Source organism: Drosophila arizonae, chromosome X (assembly GCF_054131065.1).
Source record: "Drosophila arizonae isolate 15081-1271.41 chromosome X, UAZ_ARI_1.0, whole genome shotgun sequence".
Classification (NCBI taxonomy): Eukaryota; Metazoa; Arthropoda; class Insecta; order Diptera; family Drosophilidae; genus Drosophila; species Drosophila arizonae.
This window is the reverse complement of record NC_142927.1, coordinates 8,460,622-8,482,201: the sequence shown is the minus strand read 5'-3', so window position 1 is coordinate 8,482,201 and position 21,580 is coordinate 8,460,622. Positions and strand designations below refer to the sequence as shown.

Below are 21,580 nucleotides of genomic sequence, written 5' to 3'. Positions count from 1 at the left end.
ATTTCGGGCGAATGATTGGGATTTTTTCTGCTGCCTCCTTTCCTTCTTTCCCTCATACTCATTCTGTAAGGCAGGAAGGTTGTTCAGGTTGTTCCACCTATTGAGATTCTTCCTGGTTCCTCCCTTCATTCTCCCTTTCTAATGTTATCCATATGTTTTCAGGTATTCCATATTTATATTCAGATTGCTTTATCTATTGAGACTCTTCGTTCTTCCTCACTTCATACATACTATATACATATATATTGTAAATATATTTATGTTTTCCATATTCTATCCAGGTTGTTCCATCTATTGATATTCTTCGGTCTTCCTCCCTTCCTTCTTCCACCATCTTTAAAGTATTCCATATACATATGTATATATTCAGGTATAGTTCTGACTGTAGCTCAAACTGTTTCTCATGCCCTACACTCTGTTTCAGTGTTGTATAACTGGCTGAAAACATAGAGTGCTGTGCGTCGAGCTGATAAGCTGCTGCCTACGGAGCTCGCCTGAAAATTTCAGTCTGATGCTGGCAGGCATTGAGGCATATTATTTATATTTTTTTACTGGAAATTAAAATTAAAATCAAAATTTGTTCCGCTCATTCGAAAATCGAAAATGCCTCACATCGTGAGCCCGGTGTGCTCCAGCCTCATCATGCAAATGCTGTTGGACGGCAATCTGTATGTGGCCATCACTTGGGCCTTCGGTTACTTGCTGTGCTTGTTTATTTATGTAAGTATTACCCATATCGTTGCCATTATCATAGTCAGTATCGCCGCTATACGGATTCGTTCATTGGGTTTCATTTCCCGCAGGAATGGCATCGCTTGAATCTGTACATGCTGCTGCTCTATGTGCTGACCGTGACTATCGAGTCCATGCGCATCTATATGGGCTACATCCTCAACCTGAGCCCCAAAGGGCCGCACTCCAAGCTGGTGCTCTTCGTGGCCCTGGCCGCCTGTTTGCCGATGATGTGCGTCAGCTGGTATCTTTACGACGATCACGGCCTCTGGATGCGCGTCATCTACAATATCTGGTCCGTCTTCATAGTTCTCGAGCTGTTTGTCGCTGTGGGCATCATCTGGAGGCGTATCACCAATGTGCCACACTTGCCCGACTGGTCGGCAATAGAGGCCAATCAGAGGGCTCGGCGTCGCCGCCGCCGTTGCGCTCCGTGCAGAGCTTACTTGTAAATCGTTGAATCCGTTAAAAATTGTTCAATCCGTTCAAAATCGTTCAAATTGTTAATTGTTAATGCAGTACTGCAAATAAAAAATAAACCTAGGGAGCCAAAAAACAATGAAAGAGAATGTTAGAGGGAGAGGGAGAGGGAGCGAGAGAGAGCATCTGCTAGCTGTTGGATTTTCTGAACACTTTTGCCATATTGCCTGCGTCTCGATGGGTGGCTAGTGAATGTGCTACTGCCACGCCCACATGTATACACCTTGGCTGCCCAATCCCTTTCGGTGTTGCTTTTATTGCATTTACTTTGCGTCCAGCGGCCAATGAAGCCGCTTGATGGCCCGACCGGATGTCGTTTTCAATAAAGGCGTCGCAGGCGTTAAGCCAAACACACAGCACAGCACAGCCCTAGCCCCAGTCCCAGCCCCAACCCTAAGGCCAGCCCCAGCACCAGATGAGACACATGTGGCTGACTTGGCTGGCTGGATGGCACTTTAATTAATTTCTTTAAGTTCATTAACGTTTGACTTGTTCAAGCAAGCGAAAATGGCGATACAGCGAATGGGCGGTCGAATCCCTCCCAGTCCCGGACTTCCACTCCGTTTGATGGTCGTGTCAACTGAATATTGCCTTCGGCAGCGACGGCGCCCCCCCTAAGAAGACTATCCCGAAAGAAATTAAGTGCAAGGAATAAACTTAAAGTGCATTCAATATAAATATGGGCATATCGCAACTTTGTTGCTTGTCAGCTGATCTGAAATGAAAGCTAGAGCAAAGCTTGCATCGATAGACATCGGATAGAAATGGTTTACCTTGGCGATACATCGCATTAGCTCATCTCTAGGAGCAAGCAGAGAAACGATAGCTTGACGACGAAGAATATTGAACTTGTCTATGCAACTATATACATATACTTAACCTTTGACAAGATATTACATTCATGGGATAAAGATCTATTCATATGAATATGTATATCGCATCGGTGATAGCCTTATGATACGCATTTGGCATTAGAATGCGGTGGTACATACGATAGTTATATAAATATTCCATATATCGCATCATCACTAGACTATCAAACGCATATATCGATAAATAGCCGTCATATATCAATGATATATCTATAAGAAGTGGAAAGAGTGTTATGAATATAACAATTTGATTTTTTAATTAAATATTAAAGATTAAAATAATAAAAGATTAAAGTCACAGAGGAATTCATTTTCGATTAACGATTAACGATTGTCCCATTTGGCACAACGATACATTCACATTACAAATCTATCGTCGGGCTGTCAAGCAGGCAGGTTGTGCTGTGAGGGATTTAGTTTCAGATTGAAACTCCAGAAATGTAAGTTCAAAAATCATGTGAGCAACGCATGAGAACAATAGAAAATTTCCAATAACAATTTTTCCAATAAAAAATTTTCCAAATTGCACAACCGTTTAATTTGAACCAAAAAGCGAGAGCGAGTGAGCGAGAGAGCGAGAGACAGAGAGAGTGACAAATAGAAGAAGAGAAGCCGCATAGCCCGATAGCATGTCGAACCTGTCCTGTAAAGCCCAAGGCAGCACGTCCGAAACGAAGAGCGTGCAGGAGTCGTCGTCCCCGATGGCAGCGAAGGCGCTCCCTGCTGGCGAGGAGCCGACTCGCGATGAGAACGCGCCCAGCACCAGCCAGGGACGCCAGCACCGCTGCAGCCACCACAGCAGCAGCGCCGGCAGCAGCAGCGCCGGCAGCAGCAGCAGCCGCCACAGCGAGCAGCTGCTTCAGGCAGGAGCTGCCAGCAGCAGCAGCGGTAGCAGCAACGACAACGACAACTACAACGAGAACATCAACGACGCTAGCCACAGCCGCAGCCACAGCCACAGCCACAGCCGAGTTGGCTCGGCCACGCCCATGACACAGCTGAACGGTCCGGTGATGCGCATCAAGCGGGAGCTGAACGAGATCATGCAGAATCCGCCGCCCAATTGCAGCGCCGAGATGTACAAGGAGGATCTGTTCCACTGGAAGGCGATCATCATGGGGCCCAGCGGCACGGCGTACGAGGGCGGCATCTTCAAGCTAGACATACGCTTTCCGGGCGCGTATCCCTTCCGTCCGCCGCAGATCCGTTTCATAACGCGCATCTATCACTGCAACGTGGACAGTCGCGGCGTCATCTGTCTGGATGTGCTCAACGAGCGCTGGTCGCCGGTGATGAATATTGCCAAGGTGCTGCTGTCCATTTGGGTGCTGATTGGCGAGTGCAATCCGAATGATCCGCTAGTCATGGGCATTGCCGACCAATACAAATGCAATCGCAGGGAGCACGATAAGGTGGCGCGCTACTGGACGAAGCGCTTCGCCATGCCCAAGCCCAAGGCCAGCTCCAAGGCCGAGCAGGAGCTAATGCAGTCGAACGCACAGGAGCCGGACAAGTCGGATCAAGTGTCGGATCAGGTGTCGAGTCAGGCGTCTGCTCAGCTGTCGAATGAGGCGTCGGCTCAGGTGTCGACTCAGGAGTTGGAGCAAGCGTTGGAGCCACTCTCGCTGCAGTCCGTGCCGGAGCAGCACGAAGAGGCATCTGAGCTGAACCAGAACCAGGCCCAGACCCAGAACCAGGCACAGGACCAGCAGGAGCCGGAGACAACGGTGAGCAGCGGAACAGGCAGTGATGCCGCTACTGTTAACCCGAACCGTAGCGAACTTTAGACAGATTTCCCCATAATAAACAGACTGCAAATTTACTCCAGCGTATATAGTGTGGGCCCGTGCGGGACGGTGCTGTGGGTACGGAGGGGCCTTGGGTGTGAGGTCAAGTGTTGGGCGTGAACAATTTGTGTAAATGCGGCAAGCGGACAAAAAATATGACTTGCATAATATGCCAGGACGCCCACTGCCACCTCCACCCGCTCACCCGCTCACCCGCCCACCCGCTTCGTCTCCTCTGCTCAGCCCCTGGCACCCGCTTTGCTCCCAGTACAGTCCAGCTGCTGACGCCAGTAGATAGCTAGTCGAGCCTTTGCGCGTTCATGTCCATGAATATTCATGAGCTGCCAAAAATGAGGCGTGCATAAGGCGCTGCCAACGACTCGAGGCTGGCGTGGGAGCAGAGCAGGATGCGGGGGGCATGCTTGAAAAATGAATTGGAACGCGAATGGGTTGAACGGCGGTTAGAAAGGGTAGGCGGGTGGGCAGGAGGAGTGGCTGGCAGGGGAGCTGGAACATGCGATTGGAGTCAGTTGGCTGAAGGTGTTGAAAGCGAGCTACCAAACACACACACACACGCACACGCACACACACACATCTATACACATGTATATATAAACACACAGTGGGGACACGCGTTGAGGGAACTGCAGCGTTGGCAACTCTGAGATGCGAGTGTGAGGCATTTTGGCATGGGCGTATACCTAATTAGGACAAGAGATATATATCTCGTAAAATAGTTACTCAAAAAATAAGGGTGTTGGGAAAATATTTATTAAGCTCGGTGCGATTTCCGAGTGAGTCGGAAGTGCCTGAGACCCTCTAGCTCAAGCCGAGGACAATCACTGCAGAGGCTGCTCCAGGTCTAAGGCATTCAAATGCTTTATGTTCGCATTGAGTTATTGCATTAAGGAATGAGAGAATCGAAAGCGCAGATCTGAAAATAGCTAATTATAAAGTGGGCTGCGAGTCGAGCACAATTGGGTGTCAAGACACTGCCTAGACTAGAGGGAGGGAGAGGGAGTATGAGAGCAGTGGAATACAGCAGATCTAAGGAAAGCGACACTCAATTTGCGAAATGCGATAAATTGAATGAAAAGTGTGAAAATGAAGAGGAGTCATCAGCGACAGGATAAAAGAGTGGGCGGCGGCCTGGGCGGGTCAGTGTTGCAAGCTTAAGCAGAACTGAGGCGAAACACGCAAAAAAAAAAAAAAAAAAAATAAAAATAAAAAGAGAAGAGAAAAAATGTAAATGAAAATTCAAGGAAATTTAATAATAAAAACATCAGCATAAAGTAAAACGCATAAAATCCAATGAAATGTAAAAGGCAACCAGAGTTTCGTCCGCTGGACGGACGCCAGGACAGCAGGGATGTGTCCTTGTGTGTCCTGGTGCTGATGCTCGATGCTCGCGCGCGTGTGTGTGTGTGAGTGTGTACAAAATAGCGTTGGGTAATCACATTGCGTCGCTGTGTCCTGCCCTGGCAGGATATGCTCAATTGAACATGTTGATTGCTGACAGCGCAGACTCCGCCTCAGCCGGCGCATTCTCCTTGCCCACACAAATGAGGAGTCAATTGAAAATCAACTTAGAGCTTGCTTTAATGGAATTAGTTGTACATAGTAACAGCACCAGCAGCAGCAGCACCAGCAGCAGCAGCAGCAACAGTTCCATCGGGCTCCATCATCAACATCATCTCCAGATGTAGCCAGCCGAGCGTTGCGCTCCACACACAAAGATCCTGCGACGCATTTCTGGTTTACTGCAGTGCTGAAAGGGTAAAACACCTAACAAAATACAGTTACAAATACACACACACACACACAGATGAATGCATATAATAGACGTGCATGTGTGTGTGTGTTTATGGCATTCTATATTTACCTGCCCGCATGACCCCAGCGGGTCAGTCAGTCGATTGGGCGTGCAGCTAGAAAAACATTTGAATGCAGCTCGATTGATGTTGAGCAGTGTTGAAAAGCGTGTAAATGAAATTAGAAAGCAGCTACATGGGCGACACGCCCCAACGCCCCAACGCCCACACACCACCAGTCACGCCCAGCAGACCCACATGCATGCATACATGCACAGCTCGCATATCCCTTCAGTTTGTACAGTCAACACGCAGGCGACATTAGAAAAACAGAAACCGATTCGCAGAGGTTTTTTGTTCTCGTACGCGGCACCGACTCTCGCATGCCCTAGCTTGAAATCAGAAAGTAAACATAGATTCAAAGTCAGAATGAAACTCAAAGAATTCGTAGAAAAATCCTTGATTAGTGTTGCAAAGCTCATCAAAATGAGAGCAACCCGGATTTATTCTGTTAATAATTGTATTCTCGATTGCAATTGAGTTTGATAGCGGACAAACGTCATGCCAATTAAGTGCAATTACGGCCAGCACTTTCACCGGTCCACCTATCAAGTATACCATTAAGTAAGGCTTCATTAGACAAACCTCTTCCAGCTGACCATCGAGTGCCGCAAAGCCATGCGATTGATTGAATGCCTGAGCGAATTGGTGCATGAATGAAGGAGCGAATGCCAGGCTGCGACCGGCCATAAAGAGCACTCAGCTTATGCTCACCATCATCGTCGTCGTCATCGTCATCGTCATCGTCATCGGCATCGTCATCGGCGTCGTGGCTGTCATCGCTTTGGGTTGGTCGAACTCGTGCGGTCCTTGGCTTTTGCCTAACTGCCTTTGTAGTTTAATTGAATTTAAGTGCGCCTCTACAATATGCAATATTGCAGAATGCGATGCATACACACACACACACATGCACACTCACACACATGCACACTCACACACATACGCACTTGGGCGGCCTAAGTGCATTTCACTTTGTTGCACGATTTGGTGGCAGGCATGAACGCAAATGCAGTAGCTGCCGACAATCAAACTAAGCCAACCTAATGGGACGGTGCTGGACGGGTGGGAAGGGTAGAGGCGGACAACTGCCATATGCAGAGTTTGACACAAACTGAGTTAGTCAAGTAAAATAGTTTTATTAATTGAGCCCTGGTGAGGGCAGCCAAAGCAGCCAGTGTTGAGTAATGCATATATGTATGTATATTTACATATACATACATTTACATACACACACACATACATATACGGGGAAGCTGTGTAGCGCATGCAGCAAAATATTTATTACTGAAAAGTTTCGAGCAAAACAAAAATTTGCAAAGCAGAAGAAAAACTTTAAATTAGTGTTCAATTTTGCTGTTTTCTATTTATGTGCATATATTTATGTTTATGTATGCATACATATATATATATACATATGTGTTTATATAAATATGCATATTTTTTTGCAATAAGATTGAATAGCTGCTAATCATTAGTTTAATAGCATTGGCCACATCATTTGATAATCAATGACCAGTGTTGGTGTATGCTAACAGCAAGTGTTGGTCAACAGCATTGAATCACTTACTCATAGATGGGAAAATCTTGTGTGGCTTGTGATTGAATCATAAAGTGAACTAGAGTTTAACAATTGAATGTAAGCTGCAGTGTTGATCAACGCGAAATTCATTAGGCAAATTATATGTTAGCCACTAATAAATCTGCCTGGAATGTGCAGGAGTGTTGGTAAACGCTGATCTAAAGATATAAATGTTGGCAAACACTAGTTTAAGTCATTTACATTAGCTGAATGCACTAAATACTAGTGTTGTTAAATGCTGTTATGAAGATATAAGTGTGTTTTCGAACACTAAATGAATGCTGCCTGAAAATAAACTGAATTAATGGGCAATACTTGAGCGCCGCTCTGAAGTACAACTCAATCTTTCTCAATTTAAGCACCGAACTAGGTCCGATCTATATTAAGATTTCAAAATAAAAAGAAGAATATTAAACAACACTTGTTGCTCAAATGTCAGCTAAGGCCCGCACAAGTAATTTGCGATTTAATCAGAAGTGGAGGATCTCGACAAATGAACTGAAATGCAGCCAAGCGGCACTTGGAGCTGAACATTCGCCGCTCGGGCCACTTGGGCGGTCAGTTTTAGTCAAGTTTGGGTGCTTTGTTAAACGTCGCTTTAAAAACTTGCTCGTGTCCAGTTAAGGCACATAAACAAACCGTGGACACAAACAAACAGTCGTGCCGTGCCGCCAGTCCACCGTCCGTTGTCCATTTTGTCTGGCAAATAAAAAGCACTGAGCGAAAATCGATGTGCATAAAAGAGTAGCCAACAAGTGCAGCACCAAAACGGGAAAAAACAAAAAGAGAAAAGGAAACCAGAAAAAAAAGTGAGCGAAATACTTCCAACTATACGGCCAGCATATTAGGCCACGGTCTGGATCTGTTGGGTCCTGGGCATGGGCATGGGCATGGGCATGGGCTGGGTCCAGAAAATGTCAGAGCGCCAAAAATGGTGACAAAAAAAAATTTATATATATGGACGAGGAATAAAGTAAGAACTAGCAGCTATGGCCCGCCGACGAGCAGATGCTCTAAGGGGAGTTTGAACAGTGAGTTTGAGAAGGTAAAAGCCGGCTGGATTTCGAGTTTGACTAAGATGTAGCTAGACTAGCTAGTGAACTATCTGTAGGGGACTTCACTATCGAGAGGATGGGATAGGATTACATCGGGTAGATGTAGATCTAGTACATATGTATAAAGACTTGAGCTACGAGCTGTGGAGTTTCTAATGAAAGAGAATATCTGTAGGGGACTTCACTATCGAGAGGATGTCACAGGATTACATCGGGTAGAGGCTGATTCATTCTAATGTGCTAAGAAATAGAATAAGATGATATACTGATATATGCTATATCATATGATTTATATGCCATCTATATAATACAATGAGTTCATCAACTATGTAGAGCTACAACTATAGAGCTCTTGAAAAGGAACTCTCACTTGACTTTGATATTTATATGATATAGCTATTCGATGTATAGCATGTTGATAGCTGGAGAGCCAACAGAACTGTTGTTGGCATCAGGCAACTCTCTCAGATAGAAGAGTATTCCCGAAAAAAAGAAGAAATTAAATGTCGACGCTTGGGCTTGGACTGCGCTGACCAAGGCAAACACTTGGCACTTGGCACTTTTTGATGTTGTTAGTGGCCATGTCGGCGTGGAGCCACAGCTCCAGCTACAGCCACTACTATTGCTGCTGCTCCTGCTGCGGCTCCTGCTCCTGCTCTGGCCATTCCTGCAGGTGTCGCGACGGCCGCGCAGACTTGCAAACTATGCACATGGCGGTAAATACTCTACACGCCACGTGGCCATTGCCGCCTCCTGCTCCAGCTGCAGCTCCAGCTCCTGCCAGCCGCTTAAATTTACTGCCCTCAGGCATTTCATTTTGGTCGTCCAGCTGGAGAAGGAGCTCGAGCCGCTGTTGCTGTTGCTGTTGCTTCGCTCTGGGCGCAAACATTTCCGAAATGTGACAAAAAAAAAAAGGAGCAAGGAAAAAAGCGAAAAGGTAAATAAAAAAGTGCTGGACTGAAAAAGATGCGATACATGACATTTTTTCTGTTTTCTATTTTTTTTCTTTTTTTTTTTTTCATTTTTGGCAACGAGCCTACCAAACACGGTATATCGGTAGCCAGTGTCTGATTGGAATGAATATCTCTGGCAGCAAAAAAGGGGCGAAAAAATGACAAAGAAAACAGCTCAAAAACTAGCGTCATGCACTACTAAATGGCAGCGCGGCCGTCGTGAAGGGCCGTACATATTCCTAAAACGCGCGAGATAACAAGCATTTAACAAACTACAGTCGATGCGGAGCAGAGGGGAGGGGAGTGACGAGTGGCGAGTGGAACGTGATGCTCACTGGCAATGCTATGCCGTTAAATGCAACTGCCGAAGCGAATGCCATTCAGAGGCGGAGCCAACTCAGATACCTAATGGCAAAGTTACAAGCCAGTTGCAAAAGCAAAGAGAGAGTGAGAGAGGGAGGGAGAAAGAGAGAAATAGTTAAATGAATGAAGAAACCTTTCAGAATAATGATGATGTGTTAAGCGCTTGTCTGGCCCGGGCAAAGGACGTTCAATATGCTCCAATGAAATCTAGAGTACTCAGATTCTGATTGGAATTGTGAGTACACTAAGGTTAAACATACAAATAACTCTTATGAAAATAAAGCTGAGTCCAATTGGGTACTCAGAAATTTATAATGTTTATAAGGTTTGCTTAGGGGCAAATGCTTAGAAGCAAGAGATAAGTCGCATGGAACACGGTTGGGCTAGTATAGCTAATGCTAATAAGAAGAAAGTAGTTCCAATTGAATAGATATTTTATTGCGGCAACTCTTAAGTGGTCTATTACTAGATCTACTAGAAAAGAGTGTTTACTTATCGTAAGCTAATAATAATAAAAAATCTTTAGCAAAATCTGTAAGTTCTGGTCTCTAGAAAAACTGAGCATACTTACATAGTTATAGTGTCTTACGGGTATAACGACGGTCGCTTGAGCGTTGCTATGATCGAATTCGACTGTATGTATCTTATATTATTTTTTTCTTTGAAGAGTTTAAAAAGTACTTAGAGTGCTTAATATTCCAATTGGAAATTCATTTTATTTATAAATAAATGGAGCAGTTACTCTACAATGCAGTCCAACTGGAAGCATAGCAAGCTTATAAATCGCAAATAATAAACAAAAATTCCAATTGGATAATTATGCAATATACCAAGTATATTAGCTGCGCCTTTAGAAACTATAAATGTTAATTAGACCTCAGCATTGAATTAGTTCAAATTGGAACCATATATCATATTCATTTATGCGCAATTTTATACTTGCAGGAAGCTCAATAAAAGCTAATTAGAAGCTCTTCCAATTAGTCTCTAATATATCATCTATTATGAGTTGTCACTCTGCATTGGCTAAGCCAGAGAGTACCAAACTCCCATAAGCGACTTGTTCTAATTCCAATTGGATATCTAGCCTATTTATCAAGTGTTCTGAGTAGTCGTTAAGCAATTCAAAACTTGGTACGTTGACTGAAGGCAAGCGAAGCAAAAGCTAATAAGAAACTCAACTCGATTCCAATTGGCAATATTCTTCGCTCGGCTGTGCGTGTGCAATAACTGCAAATGCATTTCCAACTGCGAATGTTTGCCAATCAGAGAAGGCAATAATAATGCAATAAGAGCCGAGGCCTAAGGCAAATGATAAATCAAATCAACAAAACTCTTCATTAAATTTAGCAGCGCTCATTGCTCTGCTTCTGCTTCTGCTTCTGCTTCCCTGAGTTCTCTGTGTGTTCTCTCTCCCGCTCGCTCTCTGGCTCTCTCTCTTTCGCTCCCAGGTGGCCTTTCCCATTGAAGCTGCTTCAGCTCTCTTGTTGCACATCATTTCACACGGAAATCAAAGACGCTTCCTTATTTTTCTTAAGTTCAAATTGCAGGAAATTACTTTGCCAGCGCCAGTGCCAGTGCGAGTGGCTTCACTTGTCCATGTTGTGAATCCAACCCGGCCGCCGCCGCCACCCCCCGCTCCCCTTGCGGATTCCCTATGGGTGACTGTGTTCCTTCAATGAGTTTTATCGTTTTCACTGCAATTTCTAATATTAAACTCAAGGCAGGTATTGCGCCCCCCTCAGAGATGGCAGCTCCCTCTCCCTTCTCCCCTTTCCCCTCTTGCTCTCACTCTCTGTCGTCCTCTGTCGTACTCACAGTTAAACCGCGGATGTTGAGCAGCAAAATCCTAACTGCTACTTATCGAGACGCGACCTCTGCCTCTGCCGCCCCCCCCCCCCTCGCACCCACCGCTTCATGCTGAGCATTTTCATTTTCATTTTGGCGTCGTTGCCTCGGAAATTCATCAAAATCATATAAACTCGTTCGCCTCGAAAGACCCCCCAGACGCCCCCAACGGCCCTTGGCTCCACTTCGCTGCGGTTTATCATTCGCGAGCAACAGCCAAAAACTCTTGACGGACCATCTGCATGTTTTCTTACACGGCAAACCGCTGAATGTTGTTGTTTGGCTGTTTGGGTGCTCGACTGCTTGGCTGCTCGACTGCTTGGCTGCTTGGTTGTTGCTCCTGCCAGTGGCAGTGGCACTCGAGCAATATTTGATTTTCTTCTTTGATGCCATTAGTTTTTTGCTCCCATTGCCCCATCCGCTGGCAGGGGCCGAGCTACACTTTGGCCTGAGCCGCTTTCTTGTTGCCGGAACCATCCACTAACCTAACCATTCTCCTTATCTATCCCCCCTCTCCCTCACTCTCTCTCTCTCCCTGCTCTCTGCAATCGCGCACTTGTAGCTAAACTTTTGTAAATGAAATTGCAAAATGTTATATTTTTCTAGATTCTCATTTCTTTTCCCCGCCCGCTACTTTTCCCGCAATCTTGATTTGGTATCTTCCTTCCTGCCTCCAACTTTTTTCCTACTTCTGCTTCTTCTTCTTGTCCACTTGACAGGCGAAGCAGATAATGCGTTTTGCGACTGTTGCATTTGCAGTTCGCCAGGTGCTTAGAAACCATTCGAGTAATCAAAGCTCGGCTACAATGCGCTTAAGCAATCAGCTCCAGAAGCCCGCCCATTGCCAGTACATGAAAATATTGCTCAAATGCACAAACACACACACACACACACCAATACACGCACACGCACACAAATCCATATAGCATACGCACAGAGCTATCGCTGTATTCCCCGAACTCTATATATATACCCCAAGTATTTGAAGTAGTTGAACACCTGGCATAACAGTTCCTAACAGTTCCGGCGCCTTTTGTAACACGCCTGTGTGTGTGTAAGTGCGTATGTGTGTGCGTGTGTAGTAAATCAACAAAACCCAAAATACAAACAACAACAATAACAAATATAAGCATGGTAAATGAAAAATGCTTCCACTCTGCACAAATGTGTTACACACACACGCACACACACATGCCCACTCACACACATACACAGCGCAATCTCAGTTGCATTTTAATTACCGAATCAAAAATCACAGAAGCGGAAATACTTATGAATTTCTTATGAGCCTGCAAAACGAAGAAAGTGCCGACGAGACGCGACGTCGACAGCGCACCTTTAACATGAGCATGGAGCGAACTCAACTGTTCAATGGAAGCCGGCGAGGAAATGCCCTAAACGCAGTGAGAGTTGCAGAGGATACGATTGAGGCGTTAAGGAACTATGATGAGAACTATAAAAGAATTCTTGAGGTGAAGTTTGTGAAATTACTAAAAGAGAGGAGGAGAATGAGGGAGATAGAGAGTGGAAGAGAGGTGAAGAGAGAAAAAGATACAGACAGGGGAGAAAGAGAGGAGATAAGGAAATGCATAATGAAAGAGAGTAAGGACAAGAGACAAGGGAAAGAGAGAGAAATAGAGAGAGACAACTAGAGAGAGAGAAATAGAGAGAGACAACTAGAGAGAGAGAGAGAGAAATAGATAGAGAGAGAGACTTTCCTCGCTGTTGATAATGAAAGAGAGGAAGAAAATCATTAAAAAAGACTTGAGTGAGATAGTATAAGAGGTAGAGAGAGAGACTAAATTATACAGAGATATAGATTGAGGTGGAATAAGGGGTATCGAGATAAGGTAGAGATTCTAAATCCGAGAGATGGAGAGAGCAAGAGAGTGAGAGAGAGAGAGTACGACCGATATAGTAAGAGGAAGAGGGAAGAGCAAGACCTGCCAAAGAATGAAAGACAGAAAAAGGATAACAAAAATTGCAAGTGATAAGCAAAATGAGATCAACAGAGAGGAAGAAAATGATATGGGAGCGAACGAAAAAAGAAAAGGGATATTAGAGAAGAAAGGTGGAGTGCAAGAAAGATAGGTAGGAAAAATCCAAGGGTTTGATTTACAGAAAGAGAACTTTTTGAATATTAATTAAAAGGAGAAAACTCGTGTTTTGAGCTAGGATAAGCTAGAATAAAGGCGAAAGAGAAGTTGAGAGAGATCGAAAGGGAGATACTAGATTACAATTTAATACAGAGGTACTCAAATTTTCCTTTCGATAGTTTTCGATCTTTTGCAAGCCTATCTGAGGAGAGGGGAGCATTCATTCACATAGGAATACATTCATGGCCATATGTTCAACCCTATGTTGCCAACTCGTTATCAATTCGATGCTGCCCCAACGTGTGCGATAAATAAGCAACAGTAGAGACGCAACAGCAGCAGCAGCAGCTGCTCAGATGTAATGTGGCTTCACCTTTGGCCCTGAGCGGGCAGCTCGAACAGTTCTCCGAGTGCCCCGCACACTCGAGCTGCTGTGCACAACAGTCGCTGGAGCAGAAATGTGTGTTTGTGTGTATGTGTGTGGAAATTCCAGAAAATTTCCTTGATGTTTGATGTTGATTTGATAAGAAAATATTGATAAGTTGTGTGGCAACTATTCGATTGCACCTGGCTGTTTAACAGCGGCAGCAACAATATTTACAATCAAATACACACAGAAAACGAGGGAAAGAGAGAGAGATAGAGAGAGAAGGAGAAGAGAGAGTAAGAGAGCAATACTGAGAGTGAGAGAGAGAGGGTACGTACCACAAGCAGCCAGACAAATTGGTTTAGCACATGCGTCTCTGCACTTTGCTTTTGTGTATATATGTGTGTGTGTGTGTGCGTGTGGCTTGGTGTACACACATGTGTGTGTGTGTGTGTAGCACATGTAACGTCTTGTCACATCTAGCATACAAAATATGTACCATAAGATCTTTAATTCTAGTCCCGTGTACAAAAAGCTCAACACAAGGTTTGAGGTTCGAGTTCAAGGTTTTTTGGGTTTCAATACCCTCTAAGCATCAGAAGTCCCTAATGTTGTCTATATCTATCCATCAATCTATTCAACTCTATTTCATAAATTAGAGATCAGCTGGGCTATTTATAAAAAGATATTCCATTCTTACCTGGAGAAAATACGTTACATGAAAAGAGAAAGGAGATAAAAAAGTATGAATTATTATGGAGCTAGGATATTTTAAAAAACTTCCAATCCAACTTAAATACTCTTATAATAATAGTAGAGAATTAGCACTTAAAACTTATAGGATATCTGCCAGAGCTGCATTCGAGTCAAGTCTAGAGTTTAGTTGGGAATGTTTTCGGCCATGATCCTTGGGCTGGGCGGCTGCTCCCTTTCGTTTTGCGGCTGGACTGCGGTTGTCCGACACTAAAAAATGATATACTACCTGACATTTCATCTGCCGTCTGTCCTCTGTCCTCTGGCGTCTGCGAGACGCTTCACACTTTGCGGCTTTCGAATGGAACTTATTTGGTTTGCTCCGCCCGCAGCTTTACGTTTCATGGCTCCGACTCCTGCTGCAGCTAGAAACTCTCCTCTGCCAGCGACTCCCTGCAGTTTCTTTGCGGCTGCTGTCTAGCTCGATGAGACAACAAGCTTATATGTCTGACTGTCTGACAGAGCGCCAGAGAATCGAGCAGGAGGGGAAGGCCTCTTGTTTGTATAATGCAACTGTTGTCAATTAGCGAGCTGCTGCAGCAGCTTCAAAGTGTGCAACGGGCCCACAGCCGGAAATATGAAGTCGTCTTTTAATAGGCTTTTGCATAATCCTCTCCCATAAGCAGCGAGCATAGAGTGAGAGAGCGAGAGAGAGCGAGAGAGAGGCAGAGAGGGGGGATTTTTATTTGTATAACATTTTCATTTTTGTTTGAATTTTAATTTAGGCCTTAGGGCTTGGTTTATGAACTTTGTTTTCGATATACGAAGTATTTAGGTTTCGGCAGAGGCTTTGGCATATCTCAACTCATATAGATCTTTAATGTCTATATAGATATCGTTATATATATCCATGAGACTATTTACCTATCGGTATGCTGATCGATCTGGCTATGGATCTGCTGGCATATCTACCGATTTGTATATAAGTATATTTGGCGACCTATTTAAGTATATCGGTATTATTATCTAATCTGGTGAATAGATCATCTATTTATCGATATGTTTCTCAGTTTGTGGATAGAGCTGTCTTTTGATATGTCTTTTGATATATGGCTATATGTCGATATGTTCACGATTCTATCTATTGGTTATTCTATTGATTTACTTATCGGCCTATCTATCGGTATATCGGTTTATCGATTGTTATGCATCTATAGCTCAGTGTCTGAGCTTGCGAATTATCTACTGCTCTTTCTCTTCTGGTATAACTATATATTAATCAATCGGCATGTCGTGTTTACGTTCATTTAATCTATCTATCGCTCTATTTTTCATCCATTCATATCATTTCCATATTTTTCTGCACACACAGTATTTCCTATATTTCTATACATATGTTTTCTCCCCATCTTTATATGCATTCGAGGTGCTTTTTATGTAGAGCTGCGCTTTTCTATTTTAGTGGTTACTCAATCTGAAACGATTCATCTCGAACTACAATGGCTTCAGTCGGTTGAATCTAGTAAAACATATGACTATATACAATAATGCTCAGTCCCCGTTGAATCTGCGTGAAAGAGCATTTGATATTCGCGTAGTAGGTAGAGGAATTTCGTATTTGTTTTCAAGCTTTACATTTGTGTCCCTTTTTTTATGGGAGGGGGGAATGGGCTCCAGTTTGTGTGGGTGGCTTTTGGGTGGTTGGCAATGAAATTTTTGGCTACTTTTCGACTGCTGGTAATTTGTTGTCTGCTGCCTGTTGCGAGTGCAGTGGCGGCGTCTCCGCCTTCAGCTGGATGAGTACGCACATACATATATTTGTGCTTAACAATTATTTATTTATGAGGTAAACATCATTCAGTTGCTGCAGCAGGAGCAGCAGGAGGAGCAGGAGGAGCAGCAGTAGTAGCAGCAGCAGCAGCGGCAGCTTTATGAATACATAAATGCGCCGTCCATGCCATATGCCATATACCACATGCCACATGCCACATGCCACATGATAGCCGTTAGATTGGCTGGACGGTTGGCTGGCCAAATGACCGTTGCAAATTTGATTGCATTTACATATGCAGATGCAGATACATTTACTGATGCACACTGGCCAAAGGGGCGTGGCAGCCGGACCCCGGCAACGGAGTGCGGCAAGAGAGGGGGTGGCCCGGCAGAGAGTGCGCCACTGCGAGAGCTTTGCGTTTGTAATTGCAACAAAGCCATCATGATTTTTGCTTACATTTGGGCTTAACATCGAAAATGAGTTGCATCCGAAATGCGGCTCAATTGTTGTTTAAGTACTTAACAAATAAATCCCCCAGCTGCAGCTGCCGCCCCTCATCTGTCAGCTGCTAGCTAGCTAGTGTGAATGTAATTTGTCCGTTGGCATCCAGTCAAAGTTATTTATTTAATTTCATTTCAATTGACTCGGCTAGCAATCCGACTATCGTCCAGGGCGCCACGAGCTGAGCCTCGGCTCAAACAACTTTCCAACTCTTTCTGAATATTGAATGCGACTAGATTATACGAATTCTGCTTTAGAATGACGATGATTATCTATCTGATATGAGCTGGGAATTCAGCTCCGAATATATATGAGTCTTGCTGCACTTCATCAATAACAAAGTTGGGCCAAGAGAAGGAGCGAAAGTTTCCTTGATTTTCTCTCCCTACAGCTCGCCTCGCACCTCGAGAGATATTAATTGAATATAACAAAATGAATCAGTGCAAAGAGGAATACAATTGTATCGATTGCTATATTCAGCCAAAGATAAAGTAAAAGAAACATCAGACCAATAACTGTATTCGGCCAAGGAGCAGCAGCAGGAGCTCATTGAGCAGCAGCCCATTGAGCAGAGAGCCGGAGCTGGGCGGGGCAGCGCAGCCAGCGGAATAGGTGCTCAAATATTTATGCCAATTTCGGTTGGCTTTGTGCTGAGTCGGAGAAAATACAATGACTACAAAATGAAACTATTTGCGGCAACGCCACCGATATACAATAACCGAAGCGGCTCCACTGAATAAAACATGGGTGCCGGCAGCACGGGGGCTCAGCCCTTCGGACGAGCGCAGGCAACGTCGAGCGAAGGCGGAGAGGGGACCAAAGGAGCAGCAGAGCAGCGGAGCAGCAAAGTAGCGGAGCAACGAAAAAAATATAACTAAGACTCGAATGCTTTTTGTTACGACAATACTAGAGATGAACGAGCTGCTCGTGGGAGAATATATGTAAATAGGCACATATATGCATATATATATTGTATAGATTTATAAATATGTTTAGATAATATATATATTAATATAAATATACATTAATAAAAAATATAGATATAAATAAAAAATAAAATAAAAAATTAATAAATGAATTTAACAAAATTTTATGTAGAAATAAGATAACTAAATAATGTAAAATGTTTTTAAAAAAGATAATAATAATAAAAGTAAATAAAAAAATTAAGCGTAGAAATAAGATAACTAAATAATTTAAAAAAGATAATAATAAAAAAAATAAATAAATAAAATAAAAAAATAAATATAAATCTGTTTATAATACATATATGCATATATTGTTTTATATGTATATGTATTCATATAGTATCAACAAATAAAAGTGATAGATTTATTTATTTATTTATTTCAATAAAATAACCAAAAATATTAAATAAATAACTAAACTAAATGAAAATATTTCAATAAAATTAAATAAAAATAATAAGTAAATTAATAAAAATAATAATTAAAATTAAAACAGAAATAAAAATCAACCACAATACTTTTGGGCAATATTTGAGTCAGTTATTATATATTTGTATATAACGTGAATTCTTCATCGAAATTTTGCAGCAAATTTTATTGATATGCAAATCTTGTACTCTTTAAACTATCGTGTCACGCTGTCATCTCTAGATCCAATTGCTCTTGAAGTTGCGCTCTGCTCGCCGCCCACTGCTTGCTGCTCACGGCTCGCTGCTGGCTCTGCTCCCTGGCTGCCCGCTCGGATAATCATCTAGGCAGCCGGCAATGAATTTCTGAATTTAGGCGATACCTTTTGCCGTTGCTGGCGCTTTATTAAATCTGTCCCGTTTGGATTGTTATGGCGCAAACTTGATGTGGATATGGATATGTATATATACATATATACATATAGATATATGTATATGTATATGGTTGCGCAATTACACACTGCAGTCTGTATGCCTGAGTGTGGGTGTGCGTAAGTGTGTGCATGTGTGTGTGTGCGCGGCACATCAAATATTTATAAACGTGTTCAGAAAGCCGTCGCAAGCAATCGCTTCATATTCAATATTCAGTTGTACCACGGCAAGTGCAGCCAATTGCCAATCGACATTATTCGATATTGGAGCGAGCCACGCCCCTTCCTACCTTATACATATATTCAGCAGCCTCCCTTTCCATGACCGCCAGACCCAAAGCAAAGCACCACAGCAAACTTCAGCCAATATGATTTTTTTCAATTATGTAAAAAATTTAATAAAAATATATACAAATTTGTATACAAATTTATATAGTTTTTCAAGTTTGTCGGAATAGTAATTCATTAAATTTGCTTTTTTTTAGTCTAGATCTAGTTCAATAAACAGTTTCCATAGATCGAATTTTCTTTGGCTTCAGATAATAATGGCTATAAATTACAGAAGAAATCTGGAAAGCAGCTTCCTGCTGAAGAATCTTTGAATGAAGTGTGGCTAGTGTAGCTCTTGAAATAGAGCATGATAAAGTGTGAAATCGATTTAAATCGATTTCAGGAAGTTATCGATGATTTGTAACAAACTTGAGCTGCAGAGGATGGGAACTGCTGTACGTTTAGATCTGGTAGGCAATCTCATATACCTGCAGAAGGTAAAAACTCAGAAGACTTTGCTCCTACTCTTGATGGAGAATATGTTATATAGGAGTTCTGGTATGAGTTGTCCTCGCTTTAGAATGCAATCCAGTGATACATAACAATGTTGGCAGACAATAATAAATCTAGTTAAATATTTGAAATGCTGTTAGGGTGCATGTCGAGCTTGAGCATCCAGATAAAGTGCGTGTCAAATATTTACAATGCAGATACAATGCACGGGCATAATTTTGAAGTTGCTGCTCGAAAATAAATGAAAGCAAATAGAATTGAACAGGTTGTCAAAGTGCTTGTTAAATTTGGCATGAACATGCTGACAAACGGGGCCTATTTGTTTGCTCTGCCGAGTGTGTGTGCGTGTGTGTGTGTGTGTAAATTACTATTGAGAGCCGTGGAAAAGATGCGTTGCGGCAGTTGCCGACGACCGACCAATAAAATGCAATGTTGATATAAAAACAAATTCACGCGGGTGCGACAAACCAAATGACAAGGACATTAAGCACACGCGCAAGCACACACACACACACACACACAGCGAGTGTGTGTGCATGTGTGTGTGGAAAAGGGCAACTTTTGCAATGATTTCCACATTAGATTTTATTTGCACTTTCGTTGACATTTGCGCAGCCCCAAAATACACGCAACACAAGTTACAAGTGCTGTGGATGATGGGTTGGGGTGCAGGCCGGTGGGTGGGGCCAGTGGGGGCGTGCAAGGTGTTTAAAGCGACTACAAAATCTCCAAAGCACACTTGACTTAAATGTGTAGAATATGTGTGCAAAAGGTAGGACAAGGACTATTAGGAGCAGCATCAAACTGGCTGCGGATGCGGATGCGGATGCGGATAAAGCCTGAGCCTGCCACTGGGCCTCAGACCTGAGACCTGAGACCTGAGACCTCAGACCTCAGACGGTGCGGCTGTGCAGCCAGTGGAGCGCAAAGCGACGAGAGTTGTTGCCATTACCACACGGAGTCCACAGTTCTGTATGAGAGAAGGGCAGGTGGACCACATAATCCAACAACAACAACAACAACAATAACAACAACAAGTGGATGAAGGCAGTCGATGACGAGCAGAACATGAAGCAATGCTTGCTTGCCATGCAGTAAAGGACATAAAGTCTACGCTAGTTGAAGACAATTCCTGTCAGGATTTTCCTAAGCAAAAGGCAAAGCGGGTGTGTGTGTGTGTGTGTGAGAGAGAGAGAGAGTGAGAGGCAGAGAAAGAGCAAGATAGAGACGCACACGCATACCAATAAAAAGAAACGAAACGATGGCACATTTGGAATCCTCATTGCAACGAAAGTGATTTTAATAATAAATGAATTTTTTGTTTTCCTCTCATTTTTTTCTTTTTTTTTTAAGGCTGAGACTAAGGTTGAGGCTTACGTCTGGCACTTTGGCCTCGGTGTGCCACTCGCATAGTTTTTTTTTTCGGTTTTAGTGGCATTTGGCTTGGGCATCGACAGAATTCCTGCATCAGCAGAAAACCCAAGAACATAAAAGTTCCGATGTGATTCAACTTGAATTTCTCGAAATCTTTGCAAATGTTTGCCATCAAAATATTGAAAACATTTCGACGTACATCATTTGATAAGCGAGTCGCTTATTTATGTTGCCAGACAGATATTTTGAATTTATGATTAGCTGTGCAATGAAAAGCGGGAAAGATTTGATATAAGCCTCATATTAGGAGTTTATTGTATTTTTTTGATCTACTAAATTTATCAAGTGAGTTTCAAATTTTATATAGATATTTCTTATTTTCTCGGCAAGCATATTTACTATTTACAATTCTGGGTATCGAACATACAGAACATGACGGAAGAATGATGAAACCTAGAGGGTCTCTATATTTGTGATCAGGTGTAACAATTCGCTCGGTTTACTTATTGTCTCTTTTTCTGTCTGTCCGCTCATCGTTATACGGATATTTCGTCTATCTGTCGTATCGTCCTTTGTCCGTCCGTCTTTCCGTATTCTCGTTCGTCCTTCCGTCGATTTGTTCGCCTGCCCAACTTTCAGTCTGTTT

At 43.1% G+C, this 21,580-nt stretch overlaps 2 protein-coding genes across 2 annotated transcripts; both read left to right on the top strand.

Annotated features, from left to right (window-relative positions):
* Window positions 1–464: 464 nt before the first annotated feature.
* LOC108620232 (uncharacterized) lies at window positions 465–1,301 on the top strand. Its single transcript, XM_018017133.2, has 2 exons — window positions 465–720; window positions 804–1,301. Exons 1-2 carry the CDS (start codon window positions 604–606, stop codon window positions 1,182–1,184), a joined length of 498 nt encoding a protein of 165 aa, XP_017872622.1. The 5' UTR covers window positions 465–603; the 3' UTR covers window positions 1,185–1,301.
* Window positions 1,302–2,390: 1,089 nt separating this feature from the next.
* On the top strand, window positions 2,391–3,906 carry LOC108620231 (uncharacterized). Its single transcript, XM_018017132.2, has 2 exons — window positions 2,391–2,524; window positions 2,638–3,906. Exon 2 carries the CDS (start codon window positions 2,714–2,716, stop codon window positions 3,869–3,871), a length of 1,158 nt encoding a protein of 385 aa, XP_017872621.2. The 5' UTR covers window positions 2,391–2,524; window positions 2,638–2,713; the 3' UTR covers window positions 3,872–3,906.
* The last annotated feature ends 17,674 nt before the right edge of the window (window positions 3,907–21,580 follow it).

Coding starts and splice junctions, on each gene's coding strand:
- LOC108620231 (XM_018017132.2), top strand. CDS start 2,714: ATGTCGAACCTGTCCTGTAAAGCCCAAGGCAGCACGTCCGAAACGAAG.
- LOC108620232 (XM_018017133.2), top strand. CDS start 604: ATGCCTCACATCGTGAGCCCGGTGTGCTCCAGCCTCATCATGCAAATG. Junction 721..803: donor TGCTGTGCTTGTTTATTTAT/GTAAGTATTACC, acceptor CATTTCCCGCAG/GAATGGCATCGCTTGAATCT.